General features: G+C 44.2%; 2 protein-coding genes across 11 annotated transcripts; one reads left to right on the top strand and one right to left on the bottom strand.

Annotated features, from left to right (window-relative positions):
- The first annotated feature begins 11,992 nt into the window (after positions 1–11,992).
- LOC125306008 (cortexin-2) lies at positions 11,993–12,684 on the top strand. Its single transcript, XM_048261139.1, has one exon. It carries the CDS (start codon positions 12,066–12,068, stop codon positions 12,303–12,305), a length of 240 nt encoding a protein of 79 aa, XP_048117096.1. The 5' UTR covers positions 11,993–12,065; the 3' UTR covers positions 12,306–12,684.
- Positions 12,685–15,145: 2,461 nt separating this feature from the next.
- gabpb2b (GA binding protein transcription factor subunit beta 2b) lies at positions 15,146–22,194 on the bottom strand. 10 transcript variants are annotated; one of them, XR_007195462.1, is made up of 9 exons: positions 21,704–22,035; positions 20,788–20,895; positions 20,218–20,385; positions 19,348–19,554; positions 18,747–18,888; positions 18,285–18,452; positions 17,813–17,931; positions 16,130–17,417; positions 15,146–16,083 (listed from the first exon to the last, which is right to left on the bottom strand). XR_007195462.1 is itself a non-coding variant. In XM_048260746.1 (8 exons), exons 2-8 carry the CDS (start codon positions 20,893–20,895, stop codon positions 17,019–17,021), a joined length of 1,311 nt encoding a protein of 436 aa, XP_048116703.1. In that variant the 5' UTR covers positions 22,049–22,194; the 3' UTR covers positions 15,146–17,018. The 10 variants fall into 10 exon arrangements, 9 of the variants coding, with proteins under 9 accessions (XP_048116703.1, XP_048116707.1, XP_048116710.1 ...); XM_048260746.1 differs by lacking the exon at positions 21,704–22,035 and adding an exon at positions 22,049–22,194 and having other exon boundaries at positions 15,146–17,417; XM_048260750.1 differs by having other exon boundaries at positions 15,146–17,414; positions 21,704–22,037.
- Between the last annotated feature and the right edge of the window lie 25 nt (positions 22,195–22,219).

The raw sequence follows: 22,219 nt of genomic DNA, 5'->3' as shown, positions 1-22,219 counted from the left end.
CCTAATTTTATACCCTGGCTGCTCCTTGAAGTCAGGATGGCAGCAGCAGCAGCACTAGTATCTGCTCACTGCCTAGACCAAATGTGCAAGCTGAGCATTGGCCATTGCGATGAGTGGGTAGGCCTATGCTAATCATTCTCTCCAGGTCTATTCAAACGTTAAATTATATTCACTTACCTAGATTCATATCAATACTAAAAGATTAGTTTGTTTATATTTGCATCAGACTGCAGCTTTTCGCAATGCTAATGAGGGTGCATAAGTACGTCTAAGCACTAAGCATTATAAGTAATGTACATGCCCAGGGTTAGGGAAAAGGGTGTTATGATATCTGCTTGCCCTAATTTATCTAGAATGTGTTATTCCATGTTATTATTACCTTATGGCTCCACGCTGCTCAGGATATGACCTCACGGAGCACCTAGGGCAGATATGTCACGGACGGCAGCGGGATAGTTGCTGGTGCTCTGCCTATGATTGACAGGAAATATATTTTCCAATTACTTTGTTTGCTCTTGCATCTCCCATAATCCGTTTTGACCAGAGCCCAGAGAGTATGAATCACCTGTCTAAATAGGGTCTCTATTCTGTCAGCCTCGCTCACTGTCTCTCTCTCTCCTCCAATGTCACCTGATCCCTTGTTCAAACTCTCTCTCTCCTCCACTGTCACCTGATCCCTTGCTCAAACTCAAACCCAGCTTTGCACATGCTCACTCTGCCCACCTTCAAACCCCTCTTTTTTTAACAGGGACGGGGGCATCGGGTTTAAATGTGGGCTTGTAGAAAATGGGAAGATTGGATTAAGCTGTCAGTCCTGTTTCAGCACGAACATGTTGTGGGGAATAATGTGTTTGTGTGTGTTAAGCCAGATGTTGTGGAGAATAATGTGTTTGTGTGTGTGTTAAGCCAGATGTTTAGTTCTGTTGATGAGAATCACGCACTACTTTTTTGTCTTCCTTCATACCCTTTCACATGACAAACCAGGGAAGGTCTTTTCTGACAGATCTTCTCCTGTGGAAAATATGGAAGCACTGTTTATATACTGTCTGTATATATCATTCACAGCATATATGAAAAGGTCAGGTACAACCCTAAAACAGAAAAAGTTGGGACGTTGTGTAAAATGCAAATAAAAACAGAATGTAATAATATACAAGTCTCTTAAACCCATATTTAATAGCAAAAAGGACATAGACAACATTGTTGAAAATGAAAATTTGGACTATTTCATGGAAAATACAACTTCATTTTGAATTTGATGTCAGCAACATGTTTCAAAAAAAGTTGGGACAGTGACAGTGCTGCTTCTGTGCTGCTTCACCTCTTCATTTAACACAATTCTGTAAAATGGAACTGAGGAGACCAGCTGCTAGAGATTTGAGAATGAAATGTTGTCACATTACTCGCCAATATAGGATTGCAGTTGCTCAACAGTATGGGCTACTCATGTTTTTCATTTCATTATGCATCTAATTTGACTTGGCCATTTTAGCACCTGGACTTTTCCTCTACGGAAAAATACTGTTTAAATATGTGCACAATTCATTTTGGCATTGTTTCAGAAATATTCAAGGTCTTCCTTGGAAAAGACATTGCCTGGATGGAGGTATATGTTGCTCAAAACCTGTATACATTAATCAGAATTGATTGTGCTTTGCCAAATATGCAAGATGCCCATCTGTCACTAATGCATCTCCACACCTTCATAGATGTTGGGTTTCAAACTAAGTATTGAAACAAGTTGGATAGGTTGGATACTTGGATAGGCCCCCTCCTCTTTAGCCCAGATGAGTCCATGATTTCCAAAAAGAATGGCAAATTTTGATTGGTCTAACCACAGGACCTTTTTCCATGTTACCTCAGTCCATTTTAAACAAGCTCAGACCCAGATAAGACAGTGGTATTTTCTGTATCATATCTCAATACATTTTTGCCTGTTACAATTTTGGCTGCAGTTTTTGAATTGAGTATCAAACTGTGCACATAGACAATAGTCATCAGAGGTTTTCCCCAGGCCATACAATGACAGGTCTGGAAATAGGTCTGGTTTTGGTGCAGTGCCATCTGAGGTCCAAAAGACCACAGCCATCCAATATTGTTTTTCAGCTCTTTCCCTTGTTTGCAAAGATTTCTCTGGATTCTCTGAATGTTTTAATAATATTATGTCCTATAGATAATATACTCGCCAAATACTTCACAATATCATAGTAAGAAGCATTAAAATTACATTGTTTCATCATCTGGGGCAGTCATGGCCTACTGGTTAGGGCTTCGGGCTTGTAACTGGCGGGTTGCCGGTTTGATCCCCGACCAGTAGGAACGACTGAAGTGGCCTTGAGCAAGGCACCTAACTCCTCTCTGCTCCCTGAGCGCAGCTGTAGCAAGGCACCTAACTCTTCTCTGCTCCCTGAGCGCCGCTGTAGCAAGGCACCTAACTCCTCTCTGCTCCCTGAGCGCCGCTGTAGCAAGGCAGCTCACTGCTCCAGGTTAGTGTGTGCCTCACTGTGTGTTCACAAATTCACAGATGGGATAAATGCAGAGACCAAATTCCTTGTATACGCAAATACACTTGGCCGAGAAAAGAAATTTGATATGTTGTCCTTTTTGCAACTAAATATGAGTTTAAGAGATTTGCAGATTATTTCATTCTGTTTTTATTCACATTTTACACAATGTCCCAACTTTTTCTGATTTGGGGTTGTAATATTCCATAAAAATGTAATGAAAAAGTAATTCTCATCTAGCCATACGAGGCCTAGGAGCCCATATGTTGTAGATAGACTTTTCCATGTCAGGCTCATAATAAGCCTATTATTGTTCCCTTGTTGCTGCTGTTTTTAAATTTGTTTTCTTTTTTGCAGTTTGGCCTCAGACTTACAAAATCAGCATTTCTATATTTTGCTCAACGCAAAATTGTAGGGCAATCATTTGCAAATTCATAAAGCATTCAAAAAGGCTCCCACAAACTTGCATTCCAGAAAGTGTGTGTGTGTGTGTTTAGGTAAACCTAGAACCAAAACCGAGTTGAATTTGAATCATCATTGTGGAGAAATACATTGACAGTCTGCCTAGTATGCTTTGCTGGACTCTCTCCCAGGCCAGTGGGCCACAAACCACAGAACATTTGGATGCCTTTAAATGGGTAATAAACCTCAAAGGAAACACATAGCTTTTCTACCATAAGTGCGTTGACCCCCTTTCTCTTCGACGACTACACTGCACTCTCCTCGTAGTGAAGTGTCGTGTTACAACATCGGTCCTGAGCCACACGGCGGTGGGAACAACTGCATATGCCCCAATTTAACGTCTTCATTAACAAAACGGCCCTACCCGAGCTCCTAATATGAATTTAATGTGCTGTTTTTAGGCTTTGAGCTGTGCCGTGCTGTGCTCTGTTGGACGCATCTCAGCTTCCCACACACAGTCACACTGACCTTTCCCGCCTGTCCGTAATGTATCATTCCGTCCACATTAAAAGGGCTTAACAAGTGCCAAATTGCAAGTTAAGTGTTCCTGGAACCAACTAATACTCACGGGCAGCCACTCCCAACTAAACTGCGTGTTCTGCCATCTATCTGTTTACTGGTCGGTATTTAGGCTACTGGAACCAGATAGATATGGAGACCCACCAACACAATATCACTAATACCACTACTATTACTACTGCTGCTACTACTATCACTGCTACTACTACTACTACTACTATACTTCTACTACTACTGCAATAATAATAATAATAATAATAATAATAATAATAATAATAATAACAACAACAATAATATTGCAGCTACAGATTCTCAAACAGAATTAAGTAATGTTTTGTGTCCATGGTCAGCAATGAAGTCCTTTTTTGGAGATTATTTAGTTCCAAAGGCAGTCAATTTTGGCTTTGCCTCGCAAGAGGGTGAGTTTTTGTCCAGTGTATTCAGTGTGTTTTTTACCACTCCCAGCAGCAATGAAATGATGCAGCTTTGCAGGTGTTTGACAGTGGGCTGGTCTTCGCCGCGCTCTGCTAAGCTCTGATGTCAGTGGAGAACTATGCAGCGCTGCTGGCATCTCTGCTATGAGTGGCACCCCTGGAACGTGGCACAACCCCCCCGCTAAGAACAGGACTGGGGGGGCATGTTGGGGTCGACAGACAGGACAGATGACCGGTTCTGTCCAGTTTTTTTGAGGGGGGTGGAGGGGGTGGGTGCAACAGACGCTCTTCGCTCAGCACTTTTGACACTTTCACCCAGAGACAAGAGGACACCTGTGGCTGTCCGTCTTTCACACACCCTCCGCCCACCACACACTTTCTCCACCCACTGCACACTCCCGCTCAGCTCCCACAACGCCCCCACCCTCCTCACCCCTATCGACCCCCCCACACACACACACACACGCACACACACCACCACCACCCATCTCCCTCTTCCCAGCTGGCAGAGAAAGTGCCTGCCTGTCCCAACCTGCTCACCATGCACCTGTCCTGGCTGGCATTAGTACATATAACGCCCCAATTAACCTGCCAACCACGGGCACTGTCCACGCCAGGACCTCATAAGCCATTTGGAATTTCCCCAGCCTCAGACCAGTCCAAACCCCCGCTAGCTGGTCCTCAAGGGTCATACTGTATGCAATGGCCCGTAGCTTTCACCTTTGTGCCTATATTTAGGACAGCCTTGATTCCCAACCTTAATTTCAACTCACCAAATGTGCCTTTTTTCGCGTTCAAATTAAAAGACTTTCCTTACTTGGAAGTGTTCTAGTCAGGGATGCGTGGGCGTGGGCTTGCGTCATCTGTGCATGTTTTTGTTTATTTTTACCGTGGGTTTGTTGTTCCTCCATCGCGCCCCTTACATCGTTGTTTTAGCAGGTGGCACATGAATAAAGCGGCGATCTGACGAAATGAGAAGTGGCGGGTTGAGCGTTCCCATCATGGGCTGTTAGTGGCTGTCACCGCAGCCTGTTCCCTCACAGTCCCTCAGCTGTGGACACACTTAACCGTCAAGCAGAGATGGAGAGTGGACTAGAAACAACAACAAAAAGCCCGCCAAAACTCTCTTTCATCTTACCGCCTGTCCTTGTCTGAACACGACCGAGTTGGAGATTTAAAACCAAATCTCTTGACAGGCAAATGGCCCGTTGCCTCAGAGTTGCCTAAGGATTTATGGGGACAATTCAGTTCTATTGCTATTCTCTGCATTAAGTTCAGTACCAGTAAATTGCTTATTTCTTTGGTTGTTGCAGTTTTGCTGTAGGGGTGTAAATATTAATCGATTCGTATCGATGCATCGATTATGCAGCCGACGATTCAATGCATCGATCGTCCGCAAGAGTATCGATCAATGTGTTTATTTTGCCGCCAGAAAAGACGCTATGGTATTAGTGGCGACTGTCGAGGAAGAACACAGGCTACAGTGAATAGGCTAATTGGCCATACTAGACCTGCAGAGTAAGCATTAGACGTTATTATTTTATTTTGTTCTAATTACAATTTAGCTACTTGCACTTTATTTTACTCTTTTTAACTGTAGCAGTAACTGTTCTATTTGCAGTACATTGAGCACAAGCTATGTTGTAATATTTACATCATGTGAATATAATTTTGTATTCTCAATAAAAGGCAAATTATTTATTTTTTGTTGATTTATTTGAAACTTAATAGATATCGAGTATTAAATCGTATCGAATCGTATCGTGGGGAATTCTGAAGTATCGAAAATAATCAAATCGCTGGCTTAAGAAATCGATATCGTATCGAATCGTCATGAAGGCTCCGATTTACACCCCTATTTTGCTGTATCATGTCTTCTCCTTTCTTGTTATGAAAGCGGATAGGGCATTTGGGGGTGCTGTTAAGGAGCCATTGTGCTCATGTTTTAGCCTGTGTCTTCATTTGTTTTAATTGAGTCACTTAACTTCTGCCAGTGTGTGTGTAACCCTAGTGAGACCACCCCCACTCCCGGCCCTCTCTCTTTCCCTCCCACCCTCTCTGTCTCTCTCGCTCTCTCTCTCTGTCTTCTCTCTCTCTCTCTCTCTCTCTCTCTCTCTCGCCTGTGTCGACCTCCTGTGACGCCCACCCAGCTCGGAGCAGCCACTCCAGCCCTTATTAAGCGGAGTTGATTACTCGGCGTCTGGACTAGCGCTTCATCTCCCCAAACTTTGTGCTGTTCAGCCGCCCACCTGGTATTGCTGATGCTGTGCTTTGAGATTGTGGACGATGGCTCACGTTGACATTCAATTAGTCCCTTAACAGAAGCACTTCCTTTGTACCTAATGATTCAGAACCTCTTTCACAGAGAAATAATTTCCCTTTGCTCTCCACTCCACTCTCCCTCCCAGCTTTCTGTCTCTCCCCCACATTCTCCTCTCTCTCTCTCTCTCTCTCTCCCTCCCTCCCACCCTAAATTGCTCATCCTGGAATTTAACAGGCTTAGAGACCAAGGATCATTATTGTCTGCATGATTGTGAAGAGATGACAGTTTTAAAGCAATTCAATGTTCTTCCGCAAAATGATTCGCACCACCTCCCCTCAACCCATAATTTTTCAAAAAACAATGTTAGTAGATATAATTAAAGCATAGCAAGCCGTCAAAAGGGCTGTAGAAGAATAGGCCCACTACTTTCACACACTACAGCTTAAGAACCCAGCAAAGTATGGTGCACTGAACTCAGGAAACAGTGCAGGTGGATAAATAGCATGCTTGAGAAAGATTTTAATCTGGGAAAAAAATACAGTAGTTAGTTATACTAGTACATAGTTATCTCCTACTGATGAAAATATATTTGCATTTGTATGACATGAAAGTGTTGAACTTAGACTCTTCATCTGCATTAGACTGCATAATATTGCACTTTAGCACAGTGTTAGCTACATGGCTAACGGCCATCACTATCCGTTTTGTGGTCATTTATGGAATGGATCCCAGTGTAGGTTCTCTAGAGGAAAATTTATTTCTAACCGAAAGAGCACTGATATTGCTTTAACCCTTTCAAATAACACAGCCGTCAGCCACTCTTATTGTTATTCTCGTGCCTTCTCATAACAAACTTTAACTCTGGACAGGGACAGAAACAGCCTCTGGTGTTTTTTTTTATGATGTTTTCCTTTCTTTTTATTTGTTTTTAGAAGACCAAGCTGTGAGTTTTCCCATTTACAAACTCCATCATTGTATTTACCAGGGTGTGTGCACAGGGAGTTGTGAGGTGCCATATGTGATGCCCAGATCTCCTCACAGCAAGTCTCAGGAAATTAAACACGTCCAACTTCCTGCATACGTCTTATCCAACTTAACGGAGTATAGCCTACCTGTGCCAAGCTGCCAGTTGATGTCGAGGCCGATTTCTGAGAATAGGTGTTTTTATCATGGCTGTCTTGGAAGTCCATATGTTTAAGAATTATCTTTTTTCAACAACAAAATACAGCCATTCGTTTATCTGCAAACAAAGGACATTTCTGGTTTCATGAATCAATATCCCCACCCTGTGGCAGGATCTTAGTAATGCTATTTGAAAACTTCCATTAGGACGAAAGCTCTAATGCGCCATCTAGTGTTCAAATGTAAATCACACAAACAAATACAATGCAAAATGAAATAAAATACAGTACTCAAATTCAGTACGCACACAAAATCCAGTGCATACACACACACACACACACACACACACACACACACACACACACACACACACACACAAAAGGGGTGCTGTGAGAGTACATAATGTTTTACTCCCTCTTCACCTACGACTGCACACCTGCACATGTCTCTAATACCATTGCCAAGTTTGCAGACGATGGTGATTGGTCTCATCTGCAACAACGATGAGACGACCTACAGGGAGGAGGTCCAGCACCTAACAACCTGGCTTTCAACACCAAGAAGACCAAAGAGCTAATTGTGGACTACATGAAGTCTAAAGCTGGCACACACACCCCCATCCTCATCAACGGGACTGAGGCGTGTCACCAGCTTTAAGTTTCTGGGTGTCCACATCCCTGAGGACCTCTCTTGGACCCTCAACACCTCTACCCTGATCAAGAAGGCTCACCAGCATCTCTTCTTCCTGAGGAGACTAAAAAAGGTCCACCTGTCCCCTCAGATCCTGGTGAACTTCTACCAAGTGCATCCTCACCACTGTGTAACCGTATGGTGCAACTGCTTTGCATCTGACCGGAAAGCACTGCAGAGGGTGATGAAAACTGCCCAACGCATCACCGGTTCCTCACTCCCCTCTATCGACGCCATCCAAAGCAAGTGATGCTTGTGTAAAGCACATAGCATCGTCAAATACCGTTCTTACCCCAACCACAGACTGTTCACCCCACTCCCCTCTGGGAGACTGAAAGGTCTCTCCAGAGGACCAGCAGGTTCAGAGGAAGCTTCCCCTGCGACTGTCACCCTACTACACTCTGTGGACATGAACATGTGGTTTAGGAACATGCCCCCATGAGTGTAGCACGGTAGCTTTTCTCTTTCGTATGGCGACTCTAGCTGTTGGCTGTAGCAACTCGAGCTAGGTAGCACTGATTGTTTTAGGGTTTTTTTTTTTGTACCGACGGTACTCAATGACCTCGAGAAACAGAGGTCTATGTGAAAAATCGAAAAATTATTTTTGACCTGGCACTACAGGGGGTGACAGGTCAGAAATTACAGGACAGGGGGGTGTAGACAGGTGACCAGGTTTGTGGTCTGTTCTCTGTCGTGCTAAAAGGGTACAATGTCTGAGGTAGCTTGCAGTTGAGCAATGAACTGTCTGTCAACAGGTCCGATTCTCATTCTGCAGTTAAGCCGCAGGCCCCTTCGAGAGTCATCACATCTGTGGCATGCTGATGTCGGACTAAACCAAGCCTGTGGCACTGGCTACTGGCTCTCCAGCAGGTTTCCTGTTGGCCACACTTCACCACAGTCAGAGCAGTGGTTCAACTCAGGACATGATGCACCCAAGGAAACTAGAAATCTTAAAGTAAACTCACAGATTTTTACAGGGACTCGCCTGTTTTTGAGCTTAGGAGAGTTAAAGCACATTTTTTCTGCCGAGTGTCAAAATACATACATCATTAAACATGTTTTAATGTTGTTTTGTTCAGTGTTTTATGGACCATGGTCTCAGAGCAAACTGTAAATTTAGAGTTTAGCAGAGTGGGCAAGAGCAGGGTAGAAGTTTTTTGCGTGCGCTTTACAGCACCTTCTAGCCTGTTCATCACTTGGCAGAGTGTGGTACCAGGTACCAGCTATAGCTGCCAAGGCTGTAAATCCAGACTCAGGAGAACGGACCATCATAATGCATGTCTTCACTGTGCTGAAACTCAGGGGAACCCACCATTAAAATGCATATCTGCACTGTGCTGAACCTGCTCGCATGCTTGGAGAAACACCATCTCTCTCTGGTGAGGTATGGGGGTGGCAGCATCATAGTGTGTTGATACTGTTCACTCGTGGGGATAGGCATCTTGGTAATACTGTCAGAAGAACTGATGTTGGAAGATGTTGGAAGAGAGACTGCAAAGCAAATGTTGCAACCCTAGCCAGATTTGGGGGAAGGGGGAGGGGGTGAACCATGGCAGAGTTCACGCTGAAACGCAGTGTTCTCACACAAACATTGCTTCAGGATTATCTGCAACATAACACATTATTGAGGATGTGACTGATTATATTCATTTGAAGAAATGATTTACATATCGATCCATCTTTAATCCCTAAATCTGAAAATTGTCATCTTTATTTAGTATGTATATATATATATATATATATATATTGTTTATCCCTACATCACTACATCAGACCACTTTGCAATGCAGCATGTTGCATTTACCAGCCAAATTTGCACTTTAATATTCTCTGCCAGCTGCTGGTGTAAACTGGTTAAGAACAGGTTTGTATGTATTGCCAAGACAAAAACAAACCACCCTAGTGTTCATATGGACTGATACCCCCTTGCATCTGGACTGTAGATGGACGGTTCAGCTTCCTCTGGGCAAAGAGAAGCTATTCAGAGACGTTGAGGTGTCAGTTGCTGTCCCTGGCGATGTGCATGACCTTTCCCAGGGGAACGACTCCAGTCCACAGTCCTAGACACCATTTGGGTCTGAACATTTTACAGCAGGGGCCCTGGCTCATATAATGTGCCTGTTGATTCATTTTCGAGTTCATGCATGGAGAAGCAATCACCATCACATCTACATCCAATATCATTTGTGAAATCATTTGTGTGATAATATCCCTGTGCTGCAACCCATGGTCATTTGTTCGGCAAATACATTACATTATGCCATGGGTTTCTTCCTTTAATATCACACATAATAGAATTCAGTGTGTGTGTGTGTGTGTGTGTGTGTGTGTGTGTGTAATGTCTTTTTACCCAATACTGGAAAGATATGAAAATGTGAAACAGGAGCATTATACAAATGGCTCCTCCGTGTGAGATGAGTGGAGAGAGGCCTTTTCTGCCTGTGTTTTATGGGCAACATGGGGGCATCATCACAAGCCTCCTGTCTTTTGAGCATCAGCTCTTTGATATGCATATGTACCTTCCATTGACTGACTGAAAGCATTTGGCAGAGAACAATACAGAGGTAATTGCCACAAATGTGCTGAAATTGACTCTTTTTTTGTTCAGCTGCTCTTTTTTTGAGGGCAGTGTCCACCGCCTAACTGTCGTTCCAGATCCTGATTGCTCACGCAATACCCTGAAGCCAAACAATCATTTATTTGAGGCTAAAAAAAGACGTAATTTTTCGTGTGAGTTTAGCAGGTGCTCTGATTCCACATAAATGGCTCTCACTGCGTCTTCATCAAGCACAAACAGCGATTTACACATCCTCTCTCTTTCTCCCTTTATTTCTCTGTCTTTTCCTCTTTTACACACACACACACACACACACACACACACACACACACTCAGACTTGCTGAACATTCAGTGATCATACTTGGGGAAATTGCTATGGCAACTGGTTGCTATGGGTGACGAGACACCACTACATCCTCCTCTGGAGGGGAGAGGAGGGAGTTGGACAACAAAAGCAAGAGATGGAAGGGTGGCTATAAGGAAGACTATTTGGATCGCCTGATGACAGAGCTAAGCGGAGGGGAAAAGTTGAGGCTTGTGGCCATCGCAGGCACTGAGTTGACCACGACACAGCTTGCGTCCACTAGCCACCCTCACTGAGCTGAGCACGACACAGCTTGTGGCCAGTAGCCACCCTCACAGCGCTTCTTTCCCTCTCTCTCTCTCTCTCTCTCTCTCTCTCTCTCTCTCACTCTCTCTCAGCAGCACAACAGGTAAGTGTGTGGTGATCTCTTTCTTTGCACTCTTGTACCGGTCATGCCAAATACTTGACGCATTCAATTTGCGATCTGCACAATAGTTCTTAGATTTTTGTAGTCGGTGAGGAGCAGAGAGCAAACTGGTCATGTACAGTGTTAATGATATGTTGCTGTTGGTATACATGCGTGAGGATGCTGGCTGTTTTGTATGGTGCTTAGGGAACGCCTTGATCACGTCTATTGATGTGTGAGCACAGTATTTTAAATGATTGCCCATCAATGTATCAATGCAATGCATCAGTCTCTGTTAAAAGTAATAAGATAGGAAGATAATTGTAACTTTAATCATTCTAATTATATGTGCTTAACACACTACCTAGAAGAAAGGGTAGAAGATGGCATACTGTATTGTAGCCCTGGTCTTATGAAGTGAAGTTTTTTCACATAAACCCAGCAAGGTTTTCATTTGTGGTGAAATGTGAACGGGGAGAGGGAGATGCCACACTGCCTTTTTCACACTTCAACCGATGGCACTGCCTTTTCCCTCAGAGTCGGGAGGAGTGGCTGGTTGGTCGGTGTGTCTGCGCTTGATTGTAAACACGCAGGCTGGGCTCCAGCGACACCGAGAATAATGACTCACAACGTGTGACACCGTCTCTTAAGTGGACTTAGCCATTCAACACCGACAGTGTACATTAGAGTGCAGTCGCCCCAAGCAGCTACCCCCGTAACCCCCGGAGATGACCGCGGTCCCTGGGCCCGTGTTGGTGGAGTGATCGATCCGGACAGACGCAGACACGGCGGCTCACCCCAAAATGGCCGAGAGCCTGCACAGCAGCACGCTGTCGGCGTCGGGCGGAGGGAGCCCGCACATGTCCACCTTCCTGACGCTGGAGCAGCGGGCGGCCTTCGTCTTCGTCCTTCTCCTCTTCATCTTCCTCGGACTGCTGATCGTGCGCTGCTTCCGCATCCTGCTGGACCCCTACAGCAGCATGCCCTCCTCCACCTGGACGGACTACATGGAGAAGGACACGTTTGACTACCGCATCGTCTGACCTCTGGCCTCGCTGCAGCACCCCGGCGCAGCGCAGCTGGGCTTTAGCGAGGAGACAGCTGGCTGTTGACTTGAACTGGTCACACTGGGGACCCATGGGCCCAGAAACGCAGGAGGATAATGTCCCCATCATCCACCACCTTCACACACCCTTAACCTAAACCTCGACAGGAGGATAATGTCCCCATCATCCACCACCTTCACACACCCTTAACCTAAACCTCGACACAGGAGGATAATGTCCCCATCATCCACCACCTTCACACACCCTTAACCTAAACCTCGACACAGGAGGATAATGTCCCCATCATCCACCACCTTCACACACCCTTAACACACACCTCGACACAGGAGGATAATGTCCCCATCATCCACCACCTTCACACACCCTTAATCTAAACCTCGACACAGGAGGATAATGTCCCCATCATCCACCACCTTCACACACTCTTAACACACACCTCGGCACAGGAGGATAATGTCCCCATAATCCACCACCTTCACACACCCTTAACACACACCTCGACACAGGAGGATAATGTCCCCATCATCCACCACCTTCACACACCCTTAACACACACCTCGACACAGGAGGATAATGTCCCCATCATCCACCACCTTCACACACCCTTAACCTAAACCTCGACACAGGAGGATAATGTCCCCATCATCCACCACCTTCACACACCCTTAACACACACCTCGACACAGGAGGATAATGTCCCCATAATCCACCACCTTCACACACCCTTAACACACACCTCGACACAGGAGGATAATGTCCCCATCATCCACCACCTTCACACACCCTTAACACACACTCGACACAGGAGGATAATGTCCCCATCATCCACCACCTTCACACACCCTTAACACACACCTCGACACAGGAGGATAATGTCCCCATCATCCACCACCTTCACACACCCTTAACACAAACCTTGATGCAGGAGGATAATGTCCCCATCATTCACAATCTTTACACCCCCTTAAGACACACCTCGATGATGTCCCCCCCATCATCTACAACCTTTACACACTAAACACAAACCTCGACACAGTAGGATAATGTCTCCATCATCGACAACCTTCACACACCCTAAACACAAACCTCTGCGAAGTGATACAAAAGCCAACAGTTCTGAAGTCACACACACATCACAAAGAAACAAATTGTTTACATCACAGTGGGAACAATGCAAATATGGACAGACCCTGTGTGCCTCACTGCATCCAACACACAATCCAACCACTTAAGGATGCCTCAGTAACAGAAATATGAGTGAATGAACTTCTCTCTCGGCCTTTGTCTTCTTTTGCTTTAATATGAGCTAAACTGATGTCATTAGTGACCTCCTTTGATGAGGCAGGTGTTTTGGCGTGCATCGGTCATAAGGTATCTTGGTTTGCTTAGTCATCCTAGTGCTGCTTTGTTTTCTTCTGGAGATGATAAACAAACAAACAAACAAACAGCTGGTATTTAAGCTCTTCCTCACTCACTCCTTCAGTATTTTGATATTGTACTCTTGTACTTTCTGTGCAAGCTGTGGCCAGGGTATGACAAGTTGTTTCAATTTCTGCTTTGTTGATGTAATGCCATATTTCACAAGGATGAACACATCGTATAATTACACTACAGTGGGGAAAATGTGGTAAACAGTGCTTCTGGGGGTTATTCTGTGCTTAATGAACACTCTGAATATCATTTGGCCATGTAAAAGTGTTTGCATTTGGTTCATAGCTTCACCATCAGTGATATTTGCGTCAAGGATGGAAACGGAGTCGACATTAGTGAATCCTGTACAGCTTCAGTGAAACACTTGATGACTTTTAAACATTTTGTGCCTACTTAACGTCAACTTGCCCGATGGCTCTGGACCTAACTGATCTTGTTTCTGTGATTAATTAATGGTTGAAAATTTCTGCCGGCTGTTCTTTGAAATTTGTAAAACTTGTGCCTTTCAACTGTTTACAGATCCCTACAACAGGTGGCTTGCATAACTGCATAACTGTTCCTTGGCAAAGTATTTGTACAACCCACTTAATCATGCATCAGAGTGGTACAGTGTGTTGGTGTTTCTTTATGTAGTGCTTCTACACAGCTGTGTCTGAAATTTCTCCTGTAAATTTAGCTGAATAGATACTTCAAGACAAGAGTGAGATTTCTCGATGTAATAAACAATGAAAGCATCTGAAAAACAAAAATGGTTCCCAAAGAGTTTGGATCAAATGCAACAAAATGTCTTATTCACACTGAACTGAACTATCCCACATTCACAGCTCAGGGAGAGCAGAAGCTTCTTTCCCACGTCTATTTATAGCCTAGCTTTGCCAAGTGCGTTTTACACAGCAACATGCAGCTCTGTGTGAAATCATAAATTACATACACCAAAACACTTCCCCTTGTGGCTATTTCATATTTGTCTACCATTGCAACAGAGAACAGGAAGGAGCATGTTCATTTCCTTTACAAACTGCATTAAATCAATACAGGTGTGTGTGTGTGTGTGTTGGTTGTGTGGTTTGAACCCCCTGCGTCATTCATCTCTATCTGCCCTTGTCACCCCGCTCAGATTGGCCTCCATTCTCCTTTGGTCACGGACTCACAGCTCATTTTCGGAGCCCTGATGTCCTTTAATGGTAGTGGAGGCAAATAATTAGGGCCTCCAAGCCAGAGAAATTAACTCTTCACAAGGAAAGTAGGCACTCAGGGTCTGGGTAAGAGCAGCACTGAATATAACACTACGCCATTCAATACAGATACAGTCTCTACCCATCCTGAATTACCTTAAATATGACAAACTGTGACAAAAAGGCCATTTTCAACAGGTGGCTGATAGTATTTAGTATTTATTGAAATCTACATAGGTTTATATATTTTCTTTAAAAAAAACAAGTACTTGAAAAACAATAATTATATTCATAATGATTCTCACTAAAACATCTATTTACAAAAAGCAAACACAAAACACTGCTTTAAGGTATCAAAATGACCTGATAGTGTTCTATTGAAGTACTGTGTTTGTAAGATCTTCATAAAAGCAGCCCCTAAATGTGGGATAGCTCAGCTGTAGTTAAAAACAGTACCAATATTTACAAACTTGGTAAAAAAGCTCAGGGATACTTCCATTCATTGGTATCTATTAGGCAACAGCTCTCTCTATTATGTAGTTCTTTAGGGCAAGTTGAAATATGATGCACCTAACTGACATTTAAATTAGTTCCACATTTGTAGTGCTCATTGCAGACCACCAAATTCCAATGTGTCAGTTCAGAAATGAATTTACACAGTAATGAAAATTCATGTACAATCTAATAAATAGCTACATGTCAAGGCCTATCATATCAAATTTGTAGTCATTTTTGTTCGCCCAGTTGTGGCTCTGGATTAACCCAGTATTGAAAGAAAAGTCAAATGAGTCCAATGCTTCACAAAGTCCCTAGTGTATAATATATGCAAGCATCACACTCGCTTAAATAGCAACAGAGAAATTAGGGCTGTGTTTCATTTTAGACAGGTCATCGTGTTGAACACTGACTAATGTGATGTTTACAACAGGTCACATATAAAACACCATGTAGTCAGTAAAATGAAAACAATAAAACAGAATCGACACAGTAAAAAGGGAGAGCAGTGAGAGATGCTACATTGGCAGAATCTGTGGATTCTACACATCCTCCATGTTGTTCTTCTGCCTAAATGACTGCCTGAGGATGTTCCTTCAACTGTTACCTCATGTGTTAAGTAGATCTCCCAATCCATAACATACAACTGTTACCTCATGAGTTAAGTAGATCTCCCAATCCATAACATACAACTGTTACCTCATGTGTTAAGTAGATCTCCCAATCCATAACATACAAGGCAGTACGACTACGGGAACAAAATCATCCTGCTTTTAAGCTGATTTTCAGACCAACGGTACATGAAAGAACACTTTGCAGAAACCTGCAGAGGCTGCTGAGAGGCGAGCTGAGCGGCCGCCTCTGATTGCGGACAGCAGCAGAAGGGATTGTGAGGCCGCGCGTACCTCTGGCTCCTCTCCCGCTGACCCCTCCGGCACCAGACTACTCCCTCGCCCGCTCAGCACAGCTGCCGCTTGTCTCCGGAGGCGCTGCTCTGCCTCATCTCTGGCAGATGTATGAGGAACTTCACAGCCAGAGACAGACTGTCCCAGTCTGATCCCTCATGTCAGCTTCCTCATGTCTTTGAGAACACAGCAGAAAGGGGTAGAAGGTAGAACCGGCACGCAGTATAAAACCGGCTTTGTTTGCACTGCGTTTTGGAGATATTAAGGCAACAGTGGAAGGTGGTGGGCATATGGTCAGCTAAAAGACAGCTCAGCTAAGATCAAGTCAGTCTCAGTGAGGAGGACCACACCCACGTCCAGCGTAAAATGTCAGTCTCCTGTGCTGTGGACTTTGGACGTTGGTCCACTTCTTGAGTGCGAGCTGATGTATCCGGTTATCGATTAGCCCTCTGGTCCATTGTGTCCCATTTTTTCCAAATAAAGTAAAAAAAGTAGTTGTTGTCATGTAACTCATCAGTGTGATTAATATAAATAAATTAAAAACGAGAAACATTACTAGGGTGTCATCTAGTGTGTGTAGTTCCTGAGTGGGGGAAGTGCCTTTGGGCTTTAGAGCTGCTGGGAGGAGTTAAGTGTATGTGTGTGCGTGCATGTGTGTGTGTGTGCATGTGTGTGTGGAGGTGTTACGTCGACACCGGCGTCTGCAACACAGAGGCGCTCTCTGCCACGTCCACCAGCGTCACCTGCTCGCCCTCCTCCTCCACCATGTCTGCGTCCAGCTCGCTGGGCTTGATGATGATGGTACCCTCCGACATCATCACCACCTCCTCCTCCTCCTCCTGCTCCACATCCCCCTCCTCCTCCTCCTCCTGGAGCACCACCTCCTCCTGGCCCTCCACTGCTCCAGTGTCCTCGCCCGTGCCGTTGGGCTGGCCGTTGGTCATGGCTTCCAGCTTGAGGCGGTACTGCTCGGCCTCCTGCTCCTTCTGCAGGAGCTGCTGGCGGTACTCCTGCGCCCGCTGGTTGGCCTCCATCAGCTGCTTCTCCAGCTGCTCACGGCTGTCCTTCTCCGCCATCTCCTGCTGCGACAGCACACAAGGGAGGGGAGGAAGTCAGTGCGGTTTTATAGGAAGCAACAACAGCCTTAACTAACAACACCATGGAACACAAATCAAGAAGCTGACAAAGCCAGAGATTAGGAAGTGAATGAGTTAACTAACAGCACTGCAAATGCAACAATATGGCATAGGGTTGTATAGATTCTATAGGCTTGTCATAACTTATCTTTTTTATAGGCTTGTCATCTTATCTAACACCACAGAACACATGAGCGATATGTAGCATGATAAAAGACTCTACATAAGTAATTACTTTGCACTGCCCAGTCTATAACTTCAGACTGAAAAAAAAAAGAACAATACATTTTGAAACTTTTCCTACTTCCTATCAAGCACTGAAGCAACAGTAGCTCTCAAACCTTCTGTTTGGGATCCATGTGGTGGGTCACTTGTTCCAGTTTCCTCTTGCGTGGCGTGGGAGGTTTGGACTCCTCCACCACAACTTCCTCTGTAACCTGTCCAGCTGGAACAGCCACCACTGCACTCAGAACACAAACACACCAGTCACATCCACTACAACAGGACAGGATGTTTTCACAGGAGAATGTGCAAGACATCAGTCTTATATGAGTGACCTTTTGCCCTATGGAAGAAAGACTTCTACTGTGAATATCTATGACTTAACACTATTTAAAGCTCCTAATATAATAATACTATAGTAATAAAATAGTAGCATAGCATAGTATAATGTATGTAAATATGACAATGATTTTACTCCACCCATAGATTATATTATATTAGATGAGATCCATAGATGGAGTCTGCAGTTTTCAGCAAACCGTTTTATCTTCTAACTTAAGCAGTGAGACAACTATGCTGTCTACCACTCACTTTGTTGCCCCTGCATGGTGACAAAGAACTTCTGCCCCAAAGAAGCTGGCTGCAGGTTGCCCTGTTGGTCAGTCACTATGGTGATGACCCTCTGCCCTCCTTCCCCGACAACCTGCTGGATGGCGGAATCCACAGAGTTTGGAGCGATCACTTCCTCAGTGGCACCTACTGGCATACAAGACATACAGGGGTCCGTAAGCATTTGAAATCTAAAGTAGATGGCATAGATGAAGCGCTCCGTTAGTGGAGTGTCTGCTGCAACAATTAGCGTCCTCTATAATCAATAAAACTGGCTACACCAGACGTGAGAGCAGCGTGTACATTCGAAAAAATTAGAAGGCTCTTCTAAACAATTTTTACACCCTGTGTAAGAATGGAGTGCTTTAGTTAGGTGCCTGGTGTAGCCTGCCTGTAAAATGCCAGCCTGTAAGACGCCACTGGCCCTGTAGGTGGTCTTCCTACCTGAGTTGGGCTTAGCAGCTGTGAGGACGATGTCTGAGAAGTTGACGAGCTCCCCTGAGGAGGAGATGAGGAACTGAGGACTGGGCATGGAGGTGGCAGAGCTGCTCAGAGGGTTCACGTTCACCTGGTGCTGCATGCCCTCCTGTCACAAACACACACAACACAACACAACACACAGCTTAGACACATCATAACACACAACACAACACACAGCACACAACACACAGCTTAGACACAACACAACACACAGCTTAGACAACACAACACACAGCTTAGACAACACAACACACAGCTTAGACAACACAACACACAGCTTAGACACATCACAACACACAGCACACACCACTTCCACATACAAATATACAGCACACACAATTTAGACACACATTACGTAATATAGATAGACCATCAGAATGGCTGTACTTGTGAGCTGCCTAGAGACATATGTTAAAATACAACAACAGTGATATTTAGTAGAAGGAATTCAATTTAGTGAGTCAAATTTAGCAGATGCTTTTATCCAAACTGACAGGGTAACCTGGGCTGGCCATTTCTCCCTCTCCCCACGCTAGGCTCAGGATTAGTTGATTTGTTTATTTACCAGATACACTACCTGCAAAAGTAGCATGAGGTCGGTGTTGCCCTTGTCCACGGCGATGAGGAAGGGCGTCTTGTCGAACTTGCTCATGGCGTGTGTGTCGGCGCCGTACTTCACCAGCAGCTCCGCCACGGCCCTGTGGCCGTGCTCAGTGGCCCAGTGGAGCGCGGTCATCTTCAGCATGTCTTTAGCATTCACATCCGCTCCACTCTGCCCAACACAACAAAACACAACATACTGTACGTAATCATTTGACTGATGCTTCTATCCACAGCAACGTACATCACAACTCGGGGTTAAGTGCCTTGCTCAAGGACACAACGGAGGCAATCAAGAATTAAACCCACAACCGGCTACTGCATGCTAGCCCAGCTCTTTAGAATTAAACCCACAACTGGCTACTGCATGGTAGTCCAGCTCTTTAGCCACTATGCTACCTTTGCCTTAATTGGATGCCCAGTCAGCTGGAGTAATCAAACTTCAAGCTAGATACTTGCATTTCTTGTTGGAGTTAGGGTAGAAAAGTTCTAAAATATTGGCCCTCTGGCTTGGATATACTTAATTACTTATACACCAAGTGTTCTCTGAGCAAGCTGACAGATGTGTATGCCTGTTTGAAATAAGCTCTTTTTAAGATATGGTCCTACACACACACACACACAAAAAACATATTTTGTATTTGTTTTAGAATAATGGGCATTGAAACTGAATTTCTATGAGCTGCTGTTACAAATTATAAAAAAATATTGGGGGGGTGGGGGGTCAATTCTGAGGAGCAGCACAGAGAGGTGGAACATCAATGTCCTCTAAAACAAGGCCCACCTCCAGATAACCTGAGACTGACAGCAGGATGATGCAGTGTTGTGCCTTTACCTTGACAAGAAGCTCCACAATGCTGTTGTGCCCCTCTGCAGCAGCCATGTGAAGAGGGGTCCGGTCCACCTTGGTGCGGGCGTCCCTGCTGACGCCTGCACGGAGTAGTACCTCCGCAGTAGAATAGTGTCCATACTGTGCAGCAAGATGAAGAGGTGAGGTCCCAAGCTGAAAACATACAGGTGAGAATCAAATAATAACAATGGTATTATATGATAATCCAGTGTTTCCCACATAATTGAATTCCATTTGTGGTGGTTGGTTTGCAGAATGAACTTGAATACAACAGTTTTTAACAAATTAGCACAGCGTGGTTACGATGCTAACCAGATTTAAGCACAATTTAATACAACCTGGAAAATCATTGTGTGGTGGTCAATGTTGATATTGTGGTGGGCCGCCACAAATAAGTCAATGTATGGGAAACACTGTAATCATTAACATATACACAGAATGCATACATTTGCACACATGTGTAAATCTGAATATATTAGTTTTATATTTGATTAGTTGCAGTATTAACAATTCTCTTACAGAGATACTGTAGTCATTATTTACAAATATGCTCACCCAGTCTGTAGTAAAAGGAGCTCCATTGGCCATGAGAGTCCTGACCTCATCATCTTGCCCTTTGCGTGCCGCCTCAAGCAGTCTCTTCCCCAAATCCACAAGAGACATCTGATGTTGAAATACAACATAAAGCGAAGTTTTTATTCACTTTCAACTTTCTATGTGGGAGAACATTTCAACATTTAATGCAATACATTGAACCACTTCAAAGCGTTTTGTGTTAATTCTGGCCACGTTCATGCCAACTTCTTTCACGAAGTCATGGAACTCATGCACCCAGTTGATGGCATTTGTTACAGTTAAATTAGATTAAACATTATAACTGGGATCCATAGCAAATGTGATGGAAGCACGAATGCAGAGTAGCTAACCAGCCAAGTCAGATAGGAAGTCGATTAACGTAGTTTACAGTGGATGTTCCGGGGGAAGTTGATTCTCCCATTCAAACAAAGTTACCAGGCAAGTTCAGCAGGCGACAACACGAGAGGACTATTCAACACAAGAAACAAATTGTTCTAAACCTTCCTGAATTAGTTTAGTGTACAGCAAATGACTGATAACACAGGCCAGCTAGCTAACGCTGTTGTGGAGAACCAGCACTGCTAGTCGAACGCAGTGTTTCAAGTTGTGCAAGTTAGCCACTTTTGGCGCTTGATATTTGGATAGGTTCGGCGACTTACGTACGAATTGTTAGAAGTAGTTGGGTTTCTGTAAGTATATAAATGTATGCAACGACGAACCACTTTCCAGGTGGCCGAATAGATAAAATGCAGTGCACTTTACGCTTAGACTAACGTAACACGTTGCAGTCAACAACAATAAGACGAGTAACGTTACACCGAGCTGGCTGCTTGCTAAAGTTAACGCTTCACGAAAAGCTAACGTTAGAGAGCTAACATTAGCTTGTTGGATTTACCGTTTCAGAATATCTTTAGATATCCTTGTGAGACTCAAATGTGTCCTCTGGTGTCACATGAAAACATTAGACGTTATAACAGTAGTTTGTCTTGACTTTCTGTTTGTTGCTATTCGTAGTTCCCTGTACTTTCTGGGAAGGAAAAAAAGAATACAAATATGGGGCAGTTGATCAAATATGGCGCCTGAAGACCGAGGGCGGAAGTTTACTTGCGCACAATTTCAAAATCAAAACTTTCTGCATTACATACACCCATTCATTTCACCAACTTCAATAGGCCTACATCATAAAAAAAAATACATATAACACCAAATGCATATAACCCACATATCCAAGATTACTTACCCCACATGGAAATTATATGTTCAGTTTGCTGAGCACATTGTAAAATGGTTTCTTCATTTATTGTGAATGGTCAGGTTTGCAAAACTTGTGTTTCTTCCCACTTTGTGAAAGGTAAATGATTGTAAATCTGGCATGATGGTAATTAAAAAATCATTATCATGCAAGTCCCAG

The sequence above is a fragment of the Alosa alosa genome, chromosome 13 (assembly GCF_017589495.1).
Source record: "Alosa alosa isolate M-15738 ecotype Scorff River chromosome 13, AALO_Geno_1.1, whole genome shotgun sequence".
Classification (NCBI taxonomy): domain Eukaryota; kingdom Metazoa; phylum Chordata; class Actinopteri; order Clupeiformes; family Clupeidae; genus Alosa; species Alosa alosa.
Note: the sequence above shows the minus strand (reverse complement) of the source record. Positions and strands in the feature narration are given on the sequence as shown.